Genomic DNA, 17348 nt, shown 5'->3' with positions numbered 1-17348 from the left:
TAAATAAATGAAATTATTATAGAAAATGAAATCATTCGTAGGACAGCTTGATTCATACAGTGGGTTCTGGGCCACGCAGTACTACAAAAAGAGACTTTAGGTCTTAGTCAGGGTTTGTATTGCTGTGAAGAAATGCTATGACAGCTGCACCTCTAATAAAGAGAAGCATTTAATTGTGGCTACATTACAGTTCAGAAATTTAGTCCATTGTCAGCCTGTCAGGAAATATGGCAGCATGCTGACAGACATGGTGGAGAATGAGCTGAGAGCTCTACATCCAGTTCTACAGGCAGCAGATAGAAAGAGTACCTGGGCCTGGCTTGAGCGCTTAAAAACTCAAGGCCCACCCCAAATGACACTTTCTCTAAAAGGCCACACTTCCTAGTAGTGCCACTTTCAATAAACCTATGTGGGGGGCATTTTCATTTATACCACCACCACACCCTGTCTTAATTTTCTACCATTATGATGAGACACAATGGTCAAGATAACTTGTAGAAGAAAGAGATAATGGGGGCTTATGGTTCAAATGGTAAGTCTATAATCATCATGGCAGGTAGAATGGCAGGCATGCATAGTGCTGGATCCGTAGTTGAGAGCTTTCAACCTGGTTCACAAATGAAGGACAGAGAGAAAGGGCTCTCTGGAAGTGGCTTAGTGTTTTGAAACCTCTAAACCCATCACCAGTAACATACATCCTCCAAGAAGGCCACTCCTTTTAATTCTTACCAAATATTTCACCAACTAGTGAACAAACAGAAATGTATGAGCCTAACAGAGGCATTGTAATTCAAACTGCCATAGCAGACCCTGCCTCAAAAAAAAAAAAAAAAAATGTGTTCTTTAGATTTAAAGAAGAACCCATTTTTAGTAAGTAATGCTTTTACCCATTTATAGTTTTTCCAGAATTCCTTTAATTAGATGACATTGCTTCAAAAGTCAAAGGTGAAGTGTTTTATGCGGGTGTGCGGTCTGACCCATAGAGCAGCTGTAGGGTGTGAAAGACTCCTATTCTACAAGAACCTCACTCAAGAGTTGGGGACAGAAAAAGTGTGGACCATTAACCACAGGAAAGTGGCTGCTTGAGGTAACAGGTTGTATTTCAAACTTAACTTGAAATGCACAAAAACATGCATGTTCCCCCACACTGACTTGGAACAAATGTCTCTTAAATTTGTGTTTAACTAAGACAGCAGATTTTTAATTTTAGAAACTCACATAAGAAAAATGTTTACTTTTAGCAATTCTTTGGTCACTGTCAGTATCCACAAGATGGCAGGCTCTTCTCAAAGACTGGGGAAAAGTCTCAAGTGATTTTGAGTGAGAAAGTGGTGGGGGAAAGGGAGGGGGAGAAGAGGGGAAATGAAGAAGGGGAAGGGTTTGATGATTAAAAAAAAAGAGGTGGTGAACTGTGCTTTTTTTCTCTACTTGGTGGAAGAATATCTTAATGTTTCCTGAAGAAGAAACATTAGAAACTTGAAACTAATTTGGGGGGTGAGGGCTTAAAGTATGAATCCTCAGTGATGAGAGAGGAAGAGAGAATGATAAAATCTTTGAGCATTTTGCTGGTGGTCCTGTGGCTTCAGATTATTTGTGAGTATGGACATTTATTTTTTGTATATAAAAAGTTGTTTCTATTACTCTAGAATAATGGTAAAAACACCAATGTTTTAAGTGTTTATTTAAGGGGTGGGAGGCCCATGGGCAATTGTCAGCATTCTACAGTGTTAGCATCCATATGCCCCCATTTCTGTTTGCCTGACCTTTGTCTTTCTGCACAGGGGTGAGCAGCCAGCAGAAGGTGCAGCAGAACCCAGAATCCCTCAGTGTCCCAGAGGGAGCCATGGCCTCTCTCAACTGCACTTTCAGTGATAGTGCTTCCAACATCTTCAGTTGGTACAGACAGCAGTCCGGGAAAGGCCTCGAGTTGCTGGTGTCCATCTTCTCCAATGGTGACAAGGAAGAAGGCAGATTCACAGCTCACCTCAATAAAGCCAGCATGCATGTCTCCCTGCACATCAGAGACTCCCAGCCCAGTGACTCTGCTGTCTACCTCTGTGCAGTAAGCACACAGTGCTCCCCAGGCACCTGCAGCCTGAACACAAACATACTATGCCACAACAAGTTCTGAGCTCAAGCGTACTTGATTTTGAAAGTATTTGCTTTATGAGAACACCTCACTGTGAACACATAGTGCCCTAAGCTTCATGTCCCCTATTCCTCCTTTTTTCTCATAACCCACTGAATCTAATTAGTGGTGCCATCCACTGGGATCATCCCCTGATGCATGGGAACCTACAAGTGTCCACCTTCCTAAAAAAATGACTTTCCTCACCCACCATCTATCAATTACCAATATCTCCCCAGTAAGGAAAGAGGGGTCTCAGAAGTCCTGTTGCCCTCCATACTTGAATTTCTAGCTGTTTTGGTTTTGTGTATGTCTGGTGAAGGAAATCACAGGTCCTGTGAGTTCATGTTGTGCAACATCCATGTCATGTCCAGAGGACATTTTGAAGCTCTCCTCCCTTTCTTCAACATTTTTTTTCTACTTCTCTTCCAAGATGTTCCCTAGGCTTCGCTGTGATGAGGAGTAGGTAGAGAGGTTTCCCCTGTGGCTCTTCACTCACATTATCCTTTTCTCAGCACTTGGAGCATTCTTCCTATCATTGGGATCCTACAGTGTTCCAACTCCTTCTTCTGTGGTATTTTCCTGGCCATGGAGAGGATGATATAGATACCCCATTTAGGTTTGAGTTCTCAACACTTACTCTCATCGCCATAGGTAGTTATGCATCTCTGAATTAAGTCACTGAATAGAAAGCTTCTTTGACCAAGGTTGAGAGCAAAAATATTCCTATTGTTGGCTCTTGTTTGACATCAGAGTCATTTATTCCTTGCAGCTGGGAGACACACCTTGTCTCTTCCTTTGGATGATCTATCATCAATGCTGGTTCATAAATGGAGTCTCAGATAGGGTCATACTTCTGTGAATTTCTTCAGAGATCCAGATGTAAACACTGGCCCTGCTTCCGTTCAGTGCATGCCAAAAAATTCCAAATTCACCCTGGTGAATTTTGTACATATCAATTCAGTTTGCTTTCTGCAGTCTCACAGTATTCTCTTGTACCATGCAGCTATTTTTATTAGTGAAGAGAATAAAAAGCTTAACATATTTCACAACACTAGAGACACATGAAAGGCAGAAGTGTCAACAGCAGCTAGTGACTATTGCTGTCAGGCAGTCAAGGTCAGCATCCAAGAAAGTGCATGTCAGAGGCAGTATGTAAAGGTTGTATGACCATATGACCATATCCCAAATTGGAACATGCATGGAGAATGATCACCCAGGTGATTAAGTAATGGCAACATTATTATATCGGCACATGTACAGTCTCTTCCATAGCCTTATGAGGACCATAGACAAGGAGACTGACAGCTCTTTCCTCTCTGAAATGGTGTTCTTTTGGAGGTTTCATTCACTTTTCCTTAATTTCTCATGTTTTAATAAAGATTTCTTTGCACACACACACACACACACACACACACACACACACACGAGCCCACATTTCTTCCATACACTAATATGAAATCACAAACTCAGAGCCACTGTCCCAGGTTAAACTTTGGTGAGTATGAGTGGCTGGCACTGGGTCTTTTGGTCATTTACCTTGACATCCATGGGCTCTATATATCTCTTTCTGCATTCATGTGTTATTGAATTAAACTGTTACCTTTTAATCTGTTCTAGGAAAAGTCAGAGAATGCATGTCTTTGAAATTTCTTCTTAATCACCTCTGGACACTCAGGTATCTCACAGTGTATTCTAGTGGCAGGATGAGGTCCAGGTGGCAAGCACCAAATGGCAGATGATAGGATGGCAGTGCTTCTGTTCCTATGTCTTGGTTTTAAGCCATTATCACTGTGTGTGTGTGTGTGTGTGTGTGTGTGTGTGTGTGTGTGTGTGTGTCTGTGCGCACGCGTAGACTGAGCTTTCCTCTACCTGGTTAGGTTAAAAGCCAAGGGCTCTAGAAAACAGCCTTGATACATACTCAATAGATGGAACTAACTCTTCTTTCTTAGGAACCTAGTTCCAAATCAGGGTCTGATCTGTATTCCCTGTGATAAAGGAGAGCATGGATAAACTCTGGGAGTTATGGGGGATGTAAGCCTACAACCAGCTGGTGAGGTCAATCTATCTATAATGGGAACAGGGACGCCTAAGTTCAGAAGGTGCATCATTGAAGAGGCCAGGTCTTCTTGATTATTTGTAAATTTACTTGAAAAATGTATCTGCTGAGTTCTGATCTCTAGCCCATGTTTCTGTCTAGCAGTGAACAACCTACAAGGAGAAGATTATTCCATGCCCCAAACATCTAGGAGGCTAGACATGTCAACAATATCTGCAGGCAAAAAACTTCCATAGCTGTACTGCAGAGGCACAGGCAGAGCACAGATAGAAGCTACCCTGCTAAGCTTAATAAATTTAACAGTGAGAAAGAAATAGTGGATGACTAAGAGTCACCACTGATGCAGTGGGAATAAGGGTTAAATAGATTGACTGTTGTGCAGACAGGCAGTCAGAGGGGCCATAGAGTTAACATCAATGTTGGACTTCAAGATGATTGGCTTTTTCATCAGCCTCTTGACCTGAGACAAGCTTAGCAGTGTAAAACAGAGGCCTGGTGAAGCTTCTCTCCATCAGTAGACCCCCTGCTGCTGTTGGAACTGAACACGTTCTAGGCCTGCTCAGTACATGTTTATGTCAAAGCTGTGGGTCAATCATCCATCTTGTGTTTATTCAGACTGAGCAACCCTAAATGAGGGAAGGAAAATCTTTTAAAGACTCTTACAAACTTTAGTCTTGGAGAAGACATGAGAATTTTGTGTTACTGAATGTCCTCTCTGTGTTCCCTGTTTCTCCCTCCCTCCCTCCCTCTCTCTCTCTCTCTCTCTCTCTCTCTCTCTCTCTCTCTCTCTTTCCTTCTCTTTATTTTTCTCTGTCTCTCTATGCATGTGCTTGTGTGTGTGTGTGTTTAGGTTTCTCCATCAGTTGGTTCTGTCTACTGTGATTTCCCTGCTTCTGTGTGCTGTAGTCAATATTTTTCCTGCCTTGTACTTTAGCTAGCAGAGTAAAGAAATTTATCAAGGCCCCCAGATGGTCACAGTCCTCCACTCAAAGCAGTTTCCTCTCCCTGTCCTGGCTGCACACTGCTGCTTATTTCTGTGCTGCAGACAGAGTGCCCATGTGCCTGTTGCTGTAATGCCAACTCTCAGCGCTGATTCCTACATACCCTACCTATGGATGGAGGCTGTACTTACCTTTTCTCATGAAGAAAGGCCCATTATCAACCCTTTAAAAACTTCTGACTTTTCAAACTATCTTTGGTTGAAGTAAAATACCATGTGCATAGATTCAAACAACAAAACACCAGGTTCATTTCTGGGCATTCTTACATACATGCCTTCAAGTGTAGTGACTTTGTATTTCTTCCCTTGAAAGGAAGGATTCAGATTACCAATCACAAAAGATTCCTCAAACTCTGATATCACAATAAGGAGTCTTGTATTCTTGTGGATCATGAAGAAAGACTTCCCAGTACTACTGAAAGGTCCTAAAGGATTCATGTGCAGCCCCAAGGCCTAGATAGTTCTTTGAAACACTGAGATGAGTCTTATATTCTTCGAATTCCAGGAAGTGGTGGTTCATCATGTGTTATACTGAGTAGGTTTTTAAAATGATATGTTTTGAAAGTAGGTATTTCTATGAGGAATTATGTCTAGTATCTAGTCATCCTTGCTTCTAGCACACACATGCACTATAGTTTTCAAATCCCTCAGCTTTTTTCAGCTTACATTTACTCTTCCTGGAATCTCAAACATCCATTCCTCCCATTGTAACTCATGTTTCATCCTCACTATGTCACTCATTGACCTCTCAAGGTTTTCAGGGACTCTGCTCTGCCCCACAGCGTCTGGCATCCTTCACTTTTTTCTGAGCCTCAGTGCAGGCCTTGCTGATGCAGGGCTGTTCTATTCTTCATGTCTTCAAAACAAGCACCATGCAGATGACACTGACTTCTGCTGCCAGCTTTCCCTGCATCCTGCCCCTGTTTATCACTGCAGTGAGAGGAACAGTGTGAAGGGTAAACTGAAGAAAACACTTTCCAGCATGGCCTCTTTCTAGAGTGTGCCCAAAGAGCCTATTTCCCTAAGAACTTTTTCTTTAAGTGAATGTCTTCTCTCTAAATACTCTGGGGAATCTTACCTTCCAGGCACCATTTCTCTTGTTCAAGTGAAAAGTAACAGGTATTCTCTACAATAGCAAAAATCTCTTTAATAATTACAGTTTAGAGGCTTTTGATGACTGCTTCTATTTCATTAAGGGTTATAGTTTATTTAAATTCTTAATCGATTTTGGTTTAACTCTGGTAAGTGGTATCTATAAGAAAATCAACCATTTCATTTAAATTTTCCAATGTTGTGGTGCACAGGTTTTTGAAGTATGATCTAATGATTCTTTGTATTTCTTTAGTGTCTGTTGTCATATCCCCTTTTTTATTTCTAATTTTATTAATTTGGACACTCTCCCTTTGTCTTTTAGTTAGATTGGCAAAGGGTTTGTTTATCTTCTTGATTTGCTCAAAAAACAGCCTTTGGTTTTGTTATGTCTCTGTGGTTTTAGTACAGAATTCTACTAGACTTTCAAAGAAAAATTAATACACCTCAAACTATTCCATAATATAGAAACAGAAGGAAGATTGCCAAACTCATTCTATGAGAACACAGTCACCCTGATACATAAAATACACAAAGACTCAACAAAGAAAGAGAATTTCAAACCAATCTCATGAATATTGATGCAAAAATACTCAACAGAATACTTGCAAACTAAATCTGGGGACACATCAAAAATACCATCCACCATGATCAAGCAAACTTCATCCCAGGAATGCATGGATTCAACATTTGAAAAATCCATCAACATAATACACCATATAAACAGACTAAAAGAAAAAAACCCACATGATTATTTCATTAGATGCTGAAAAGACCTTTAAAAAAAATCCAATACTCCTTCATGTTTAAAGTCTTAGAGAGATCAAGGATACAAGCCACATATCTAAACACAATAAACACAATATATAGCAAGCTAATAGGCAAAATCAAGTTAAATGGAGAGAAACTTAAAGTATTCCCACTAAAATCAAGGATAACACTAGGTTGCCTGCTTTCACCATAGCTCTTCAATATGGTATGTTGGTATAATGTTCTTTTAAAATGTATACACCTTACCCTTGTTCATTCAAATACTGATTCCCCCACCCATTCTCTGGTTTCAATCCAGATATTGCATTGTGATACTTATTCTAAGCATCCTGTCTCAACTCTTGTGTAAACAGGCCTAAATAAAGCAACTAGGCACAATGTTGAGCTGGGAGGAGCCAGAGGACAGGAAAGAGGGGAGGAGCTAGAGGGCAGGAAATGAGTGAGAGGAGAACAGGCAAGTTTGAAGGCAGAGCAGGAGGACAGATCTTGGAGGACTTGGAGCATGAACCAGACCTAAGATTTCACAAAAAAGCAAATATAATGTGGGAAATCTAAATGTTAGGAGACTATGAGGGCTTGGAGGTTTAGGAGGCAGTAACTATTGCCCAGCATTGTGTTCTAGGTTAACTAAATAAATCCAGTCTCTGTGAGGTGATTTGGTTATACAGCTGTTTAGGAGAACAGCTTTACTAAAAGATAATTATTAGACAATATTAATTGTCTCCTACAACAATGGTAAAGTTCTAGATAGAGTAATAATACAAGTAAAGGAGATAAAAGGGATACAAATTAAAAAAAAAAAAAAACAGAAGTCAAAGTATCACTATTCTTAGGTGATAAGATAGAATACATAAGTGACCCCGTGATTCTACCAGAAAACACCTACAGCTGATAAACACCTTCAGTAATGTGTCTGAATAAAAAATTAACTCAAAATGTCAGAAGCCCTCCTTTATAAAAGTGACAAAAGGGCTGAGAAAGAAATTAGAGAAACAACACCCTTCATAATAGCCACACATAATATAAAATATCTTGGTGTAACCCTAACCAAGGAAATGAAAGCCCTGTATGACAAGAATTTTAAGTATTTGAAGAAAGAAATTGAACATTTTAGAAGATGGAAAGATCTCCCATGTTCATGTGTCAGTAGAATTAACATAGTAAAAATGGCCATTATGTCCAAAGCCATGTACAGATTCATTGCAATACCCATTAAAATCCTAGCACAATTCTTTACAGACTGAGAAAGAGCAACCATTATCTTTATATGGAAAAATAAAAGATTCAGGATAGCCCAAAAAATTCTGTACAATAAAAGAACATGTGGTGGTATCAACATCCCTGATTTCAAGCTATACTGCAAGCAATAGTATTAAAAAATGCAAGATACTTGCATAGAAACAGACAGGCTGATCAATGGAACTGATCAATGGAAATAAACCCACACTCCTAAGGCCACTTGATTTTTTACCAAAAGCCAAAACCATACACTGGAAAACAGAAAGCATCTTCAATAAACGGTGCTGGTCGTACTGGATGTCTGCATTTAGAAAAGTGCAAATACACCTATATTCCTTACCCTGCACAAAACTGGATCAAAGTGGATCAAAGTGGATCAAAGATCTTGACAGAAAACCAGAGATTCCAGATCTATTCAAAGATAAAGTGGGGGAAATTCTGGAACTCATTGGCATAGGAGACAAGTTCCTGAACAGAACAGCAACAGCACAGACTCTGAGATCAACAGTTAATAAATGGGATCTCATGAAACTGAGAAGCTTCTGTAAGTCAAAGAATACTGTCAATAGAACAAAATGGCAGCCTAGAGATGGGTAAAAGTTCTTCACGAACAGTACATCAGACAGAGGGCTAATATCCAAAATATACAAAGAACTTAAGAAAGTAAACGCCAACAAATCAAGTAATCCAATTAATAAATGGGATAAAGAGCTAAAGAGAGAATTCACAACAGAGGAATCTCGAATAGCTGAGAAGCACTTAAAAATGCAGCTTCTCATATGAACTCACAGAGGTTGGCAGCAGGCATAAGACTAGCAAAGGATCAGACAAATGGGGACAGTGGGCATTCCCTCCCTTAGCCATGGAGCTGTTGGCAGTTTGTATCTGCTGAGAGAGAGAGATGCAGTTTAAAAATGCAGCTCCTGGTTCATAGACCACCCTCTACTGAGGGAACAAAGCTAAGAGTATATGAGAAGAACAGCCGGAAAGACAAATTGAAGTGTCTTATTTAAAAAAAGAGAGGGACAAAATGTGATTGGTAGGGAAGTTGGATGAATCTGTTAGAATTGGAGAGAGCATATGAGTATAATAAAATTTTATTGCATAACATTCTCTAAAGAACCAATATAATGAGAAAAATAGATGAATTTTATCAGAGGTATGGGTGTGTACACTTTTACGTACACCCACCCCGTTAAATACCATAGGATACATATGGTTCATAACACAGGTGTCAGCTGGAGACCTGTCTGCTTAGGATGAGGTTTCAAGTTTATTCACAGTGTCTTGTGCAGCCACCTGTGGTGCAGGTTTAAGGAGATCAGCAGAGGGCGTTGCTTTCTTAGATGTGGAGATGTGGGTTACATCTCCTTCAAGTGTCTTAGCATGACAGACTCACTGTTCAGACAGAGGTCCTTGCCCATGAGTGAGGAGTTTGATGAGGTCCTGAAGAAGACTTGCCCTGCGAGACTGGTGCAGTCAAGGACCAAGTGTCATTTCTTCTATGAACATGCTTCCTGTCACCTGCTCAGTTCTTGTGCTCCTCTTCATGCTCAGTAAGTTACATTTTACCCTAAGAGTTAATGATGTCTTTGTTGTACAACTATGGCAGTCTTTATCCTTCCTCCTCACATAGAACAGTAATTCCTCCTTGTTTGTTTTTTAGAAAGGAGCAATGGAGACTCAGTGACACAGACAGAAGGCTTGGTCACTCTCACAGAGGGGATGCCTGTGATGCTGAACTGCACCTATCAGACTACTTACTTAGGTGTTTACCTCTTCTGGTACATGCAATATCTCAATGAAACCCCTCAGCTACTCCTGAGGAGCTCCACAGACAACAAGAGGACAGAGCACCGAGGGTTCCATGCCACTCTCCACAAGAGCAGCAGCTCCTTCCACCTGCAGATGTCCTCAGCGCAGCTGTCAGACTCTGCCCTGTACTACTGTGCTCTGGGTGACACAGTGAGGGAGGCTTCAGGAGAAGCTGCACACAAACCACAAGTGTAGGAGGCCTAGGGGAGCAGCCCTGTGAGGGAGGCTGTGTGCTTTCTCCAAGTACTGCTTACCAGCTTCCTGAAAAACAGCATCAAGTCTCAGGTCAAATATTTAGAAACCTAGGATCTGTGGATATTCTGACAGGACAGGATGGAAGACAGTGCTAGAGACAACCCAGGCTGTGATCCCTTGAAATAAAGTTCTCTCCCTAACTGCAAGTCTTAACAGCAAACATCTCCAGGAAAAGCCTGACAAAGGATTTATCTCTACCAAGATGTCTTACAGAATCTAGGAACTCAAATTCTCTAGCAATCTTTTGTTATTACCCTCAAATTTATGATTTAAATGAGAAACATAGACTCTAGTCTTTAAAATATTGCTTCAGTCTCATTCTACAAATTATTAAGATTCTTCCTTTCCTTGGTCCATTTTGCAGAGCATCCCCCAACTTCTACTCTTAGTTATTTGTCTGCTGCTTTGAAGAGACACCATGGATAATCAAGACAGCTAGTGAAAGAAAGCATTTCATTGGAGGCTTGACCACAGTTTCAGAGGTGATCATCATGGTAGGGAGTGTAGGAGCAGGCAGGCAGGCAGGATGGCCCTGGAGTAGTAGCTGAGAGCTTACATCTGATCACAAGCAAGAGACAGAGAGAGGGAGAAGCTGGGCTTGACTTTGGCTTTGGGATTCCAAAGCCCAACACCAGTGATATACCTCCTCAGACACGGCCATACATCCTGATCCTTCCTCAATAGTCCACAAAGTGGGAGCCAAACATTGATAAATGAGCTTATGGTGGCCATTCTCATTCAAACCACAATGCTCCCTGACAGCCTTCACTTAGTGAAGCTGCTCAAAAAATACAGTTGTTGGCAAGTCCTTCCATTTCCTATACACCATGTCTGAAACAGTCTAGTCATAAAAGGTTCTGTCCAAAAATCCCTTCCCCTTAAAGTCTATTCTTGTCTGCCAGTGCACTTTGCTTCAATCCCGATGATGTGGTGTTTGCACTCACCTGGGATTAGAGTTGGGTTCTCTCATATTTTTTCTGAAACATGAGAAAGGAGACCAACGTTTTGATTCATCTCACTTTGTAAACAAGATGTTGGTTTAAAATAAAATGCTCTAGTACTTATACTTATCTCTCTGCACAAAAAGAAAGAGCTGAAATAATAATAATAAACCACATTGCCTTTCAAGAAATACTCATGTTTATATACACAATGATCAGCAATAAATTACACATTTTCTTACTGGTTAGAAAGCACCAGGGGATGTCAAATTGCTTCTCCAAACACCCAAAACTACTTCTAATGGCATAGCATAGAATAGAATCTCTTAGGTGAGAGCTTGTCAAATCCAATAAAAGCCAGAATGTAGACTTATATTTAACCAAATGTATTTTATTTATGGTTCTTAAACAACTTCACCTCCCATCCAAGCCCCAACCTCAGTAGGAGATTAGTATGGAAAAGGGCTGTAGGCCTTTTTTTTATCCCCTTCCTGCTGATAAGGGTCCATGGGTCTTTAGGGGATTACCAAACTCAGCCTTCAAGTTACCAGCAGTCCAATCCAAAGGCCAATATTAAACAGCAACATGAAATCAGCAAAAGCCACAAGACTTGGATGGATTAACCCAAAACGTTCTCTGGAACATTTATCTTTGTGAAGCATGAAGATCAACACTGTGATGTCAATCCAAAAAGGGATGCCTCCATGGGGCCTTTTATTTATCTTCTCTACCCAGAGTCCTCCCCCCACCAAGGGATGTTCTCAGCTGGCCAAAGTCAGTCCCCTTGCATGAGAGGGCTCATAGCAAAACATCATGTACCCTTTCACAAGCCCACCTCCAGTAAACATCGTGTGCAGCTTAAAGCAAAATATCATATGACAAAGCTGAGTCTTCAAGGAAACCAGAAACTTCTACTTCACATGAGTTCCAGACTTGGGAACCCTTCTTTTAAGTTGTTAGTTAGGTGCTTCAAAAGACTCCTCCAAATAATTGCCATTGGCTTGGTTATCTGCACAGAATTTGAAGATAAGACCCTATTTCTAGGGATACCACTTACTTTAGACAAGGACTTCTGGGAATTTAGCTAAAACTGACCTGAAGACTCCTCTCTGATGACAGGTTCTCACAGTATCCAAAGGTTTCATGCAAGAGTCCAAAGGAGAAAAGCAATAGAAAATCTTACCAAGCAATAGAAAGATTGTGAATCAAAACAATGACCCCACAGAGCTAAACAAAGAATTCTCTGTAGATAAATATAGAATGGCAGAGAAATACCTAAAGAAATGCCCAATGTCCTTAACCACCAGGGAGATGCAAATCAAAAAGACCCTGAGATTTCACCTTACACCCCTCAGAATGGCTAAGATAAAATCCTCAAGTAACAACACATGCTGGAAAGGTTATGGTAAAAGGGGAACTATGCTCCATTGCCGGCAAGAATGTGAACTTGTACAACCACTTTGGAAATAAATTTGTCGCTTTCTCAGACAACTAGGAATACTGCTCCCTCAAGAGAGCATTCCTAGGCATATATCCAAAATATGCTTAAATATACAACAAGGACATTTGCTCAACCATGTTCATAACAGCTTTATTCATAATAACCAGAACCTGGAAACAATCCAGATGTCCCTCGTTTGAGGAATGGATACAGATATTGTGGTACATTCCCCCAATGGAATACTTACTCAGCAATTAAAAACAAGGAAATCATGACATTTGCAGACAAAAGGTAGGACCTAGAAAAGATCATCCTTAGTGAGGTATCCAAGAAGCAGAAACACACACATGGTATATACTCACTTATAAGTGGATACTAGACCTATATGATAGAATAAACATACTAAAATCTGTACACCTAAAGAAGCTAAACAAGAAAGAGGACGTGGAGTAAGATGATCAATTCTTACTTAGAAAGACAAATGGGATGGACTTGGAAGTAGGAGAAAACAAGAAACAGGACAGGAGCCTACCATAGAGGGCCTCTGAAAGACTCTACCTAGCAGTGTTTCAAAGCAGATGCTGAGACTCATGGCCAAACTTTGGGCAGAGTGCAGGGAATCATATGAAAGAAGAGAGAGTTCGTAAGAACTGGAGAGGACAGGAGCTCCACAAGGACAAAATATATCTGCGCACAGGGGCTTGTCTTAAACTGATTCTCAAACCAAGGACATGCATGGATATAACCTAGAACCCCTGCTCAGATGAAGCCCACGGCAGCTCAGTATCTGAGTGGGTTTCCCTAGCAAGGGGAACAGAGACTGTCTCTGATATGAACTCAGTGGCTGGCTCTGACCTCCCCCGACCCCTGAGGGAGACACATTCTTGTTAGGCCACAGAGGAAGACAATGCAGACTGTCCTGATGAGACTTAATAAACTAGGGTCAGATGGAATGGGAGGAGGATCTTCCCTATCATTGGACTTAGAGAGAGGAAGGGAGGAAATGAAGGAGAGTGGGTGCAATTGGGAGGGAATGAGGGAGAGGGCTACAGCTGGGATACAAAGTGAAAAATCTGTAATTTGTAAAAAGAAATTAAAATTTAATTTAAAAAAAAAACACTGATCCCAATGGCAAGAATGCTCACAGAGGTGCAATGGTAGCACTTTCATTTTGGGGGAACTATTATGCACTTTACTGGACATAAGGCCTGCTCAATAGGAAGGAATTAAGGCCCAATACTCTAAGCCTAGTTAACTACCCATGGCTGGAGATGTCATAAACACTAGAGGAGAAGCAGTTGTGGCCATTTTACTAAATCAATATGGCTTCTAACTGGATTTTAACTCTGTATAATTATTCAAAGATAGGTGTAGTTCTCACTTCTCATCAAAGAAGCTTCCTTTTGAAGCAAATAGAGGATAGTACAGTAATGGGCAAATGGTCAAAATTCAAAGAGTACCTGGTCTCAACTTTTCTAGTGCTAGTTAACACATCCAGAATGCAGTTCCTATATACAAGGCTCAGATTTTATCACAGAAGAGGAGCAGGGAGGGGCTGTAAAAATGGAGGACAAGGGTACAAACAGAATGTTGCATGAGGGAGAATACGTCTTCATTGCTAATGTGAATACAAATGGGGACAACCAATAAGGAAATCAGTATGAAGCTTCTCCAAATGCTGAACATAGATCTACCACAAGATCTAGATGTTACACTTTTGAGGATTTAACCAACAGATTCTACATCTTTCTACAGAGATACTTGCTCTTCCATGTTCATTGCTGTGCACTTTGATCTGTGTGAAAAAGGTTCTGTCCTTTGTGTTCTGCATTTGGACTAAAAACTGCCTCATTGAATGGTACTTGTTAAGAGTCTCAGTGACTTCATTTTAATTTACACACACACACACACACACACACACACACACACACACACACACACACACGAGAAAGGGAGAAACTTGCACTTATTTCTAGAAGTTGACTCTTAAGTACCTTGCTAGGATGAGAACTGTGGTAGTGGATTTGCAAGGTGATGAGCCTAACTCCTGCCCCCTGGTGTCCATACATGGCATAATCTACTCTTGTGTTCAGAATCTAGAATAGGGCAGGTGTATAACTCTTAATTGTGTTTTATTTTATGAAAAATACCAACAGATTGCACAGGAAATTCAGTCTATTCCTTAGTTCACCATACATCAAATTTGACTTGGAGTTCATCAAATGAGGATTGTCCATGACATGCATGTTTTCCTAAAATGCACTTTTACAATGTTTATTTGAATCTATACTTCCCAGCAGCATCAATCACATCATTTTCCCAGGCATTGTCATGTTGTTGTGTAGAACTGTAGCAACTGCACAGTGCTCTGAATACTAAGTTCCTCACACTTGTTTTGAAACGTGTAAAGGTTCTGTAATTTTTTCACTAAAATATTTTCAACCGTTTCTGCTCACAACTTTGTATTAAAACGAAAATCTCACAAGTTTCACACTTAAACATAAACCTTCCACTGTGCGTGGTCAGAAAGCCTTGAAATTCACCCTGGGAAGGCATCAAGGACAGTGGGAAGTTATTACAATTGTGAACTTTTCATTTCTCAGTTGGGCCTCTAGAGGACACTCCTTTCTAAAGAATTAATGGCTTTTCCATAGAGCAGTATAGACTCATGAACCTTCCTTCTCAGCCTCAACCTGCTATCCTCCTCTTCACTTAGCCAGTCCCCCATGCTCCCCCTGATGACATTGTAGTACCTTTGCTCTACCACTCTATCTCTTAAGCTCTTTCCTCTTTAAGCCCTGAAGCCACATTTTTAGTTCTCTGAATTCTGCAGGGGCACTGGGGTATAGTGGGTTCCAGGAGAAGTGTAGGAGAAGCAGGGTGGTGGTGTTGGATTTGATCTGAATACATTATGGTCATGTATGAAATTATTAATAGTTATTTTTTAAAACCTCCAAGGTTTCAGTAGGTTTTCTGACAGAACATATTTCACAGATGGTGTAGGTAGGCCAAGGAAAACAAAGTATTTCTTGCTAACTGTCCCTCCACTATCCCTAGGATGAAGGTATCTAAGCCTCCTGAAGCTCAGAGCAACCTTTGTCTTCCTCTCCCAATCTTCAGGCTTTATTTGCTTCCTGGAACTCTCCAGAAGGAGGGAGCTACTTCCTGCTCCCACTGCTGACCTTGCTGAGCATCCTGGGCTTGGAGTGCTCTGTGAGTGTGTCTCTGCTTTAGTTCATCTTCACAGAAAGAGTAATGTGTGGCCTCACTCAGGACAGAGACCCACCTCTGGCTGAGTCCACACAGCACTGACACAGCAGGAGGATGCAGAGCCCAGGTGCTGCCCCAACCTGATGGCTGCATCTGCGCATGAGCTGCAACCGCTCTGGGGCTGAGGGGCAGCTGCTCATCCTGTTGTTTTAAAGAAAATCTCAAAGGCTTGATGTTAATGATGAATAATCAGGAGGAAAATGCCTGGATGAAAGTCTGCTACCTCAGAGAGGCAGAGAAAACACCTAGCTGACCTTTCTCCTCAGCCAACATCCCAAGAGAAAAAAAAATAATTCCCCATGCTGTCTCAAAAACCCCAAACTGAAATTCCCTTCTCTTTCCTTCCTGTGCATCTCTCTACCTATCCTCCTGACTTCCTTTTACTCTCTGCTTTATCCCTCTATATTCACTCTTTGTCATCTGGTTGCTTACTCTGCCTCTTGACCTGTGGTACACTTTACTTAATTCTGTCTGATATTAAAGGTGTGTGCTATGGCTGAGCCATACCACAACTAGAAACAAGGTTTACACTAAACGACTCCATCTTGGGGTTCACAGTGTGATCAAATATTCTACAACATATCCCTTATCCATCAGGCTCCTTTCCTGTGTGTGTTACACCCTCACCTGGGTCTCAGCCTCTCCTGAAGGTCACAGCAGGTAGTCAGCCTGTCAGGCATGGAGGAATTTCAGACTGAGTACAGAAGTGTAAACATCTTTCCACCTGAAGATCCTCTGACAATAGGACTGAGGAAGCTGGGGGAACCTCTACCCTGAGTCACAAGTGCAGTCAGTGCTGGACACAAACCACCTGAGCCCTGCAGAGGAAGACCAGGGTCCCAGCCTCAGTCAGTGTCAGGGAGCTGGCATATTCTGTGAAGGCTACAGTACAGAGAGAGGGTGGAATCTTGATAAGTGCTTCATCCTATGGGATAGATCTTAGTCGCCACTTACTTGCTTCTCATTGAAAAGATCTCAGTGTTGAAAAACCTTTTACCGAGAAGTAAAATTTCTACCCAAGTTACACTGCAGGATGTTGACCAAGCAGGAGGTCATTCCTTGCTCTACTATTGTTTGAGACAATGACAGGCTTAGAGTTGGCTGTGAGCTCTTTTTGAGGAGATTATGTCCTTTCTATTCATCACCGGTCTCATCTCTCAAGCAATCTTCTTCTGGTGAAATCTTAAGCTGCATTCCTCTTTTGATATGATCACATTCCCGGCAGTCACCAAGTGCAGAGCAGACAGTGCTCTTGATCTGCTCCTCTGCAATGCAGCCCTCCACACTAGTTTCCCCAATTCACTTCCTCCTTATGGGGTCACGTTTTTAAACAGCAGTTA

General features: G+C 41.2%; 2 gene segments (V, D, J or C); both read left to right on the top strand.

Annotated features, from left to right (window-relative positions):
- The first annotated feature begins 1541 nt into the window (after positions 1-1541).
- On the top strand, positions 1542-2131 carry LOC132656308 (T cell receptor alpha variable 12-2-like). The segment is given in 2 exon segments: positions 1542-1593; positions 1782-2131. Coding segments are annotated over 2 exon segments (402 nt in total).
- A 7659-nt stretch (positions 2132-9790) lies between these two features.
- On the top strand, positions 9791-10296 carry LOC132656605 (T-cell receptor alpha chain V region CTL-F3-like). The segment is given in 2 exon segments: positions 9791-9842; positions 9953-10296. Coding segments are annotated over 2 exon segments (396 nt in total).
- The last annotated feature ends 7052 nt before the right edge of the window (positions 10297-17348 follow it).

This window comes from Meriones unguiculatus, chromosome 9, assembly GCF_030254825.1.
Source record: "Meriones unguiculatus strain TT.TT164.6M chromosome 9, Bangor_MerUng_6.1, whole genome shotgun sequence".
NCBI lineage: Eukaryota > Metazoa > Chordata > Mammalia > Rodentia > Muridae > Meriones > Meriones unguiculatus.
This window is presented reverse-complemented; position numbering and strand designations above follow the sequence as displayed.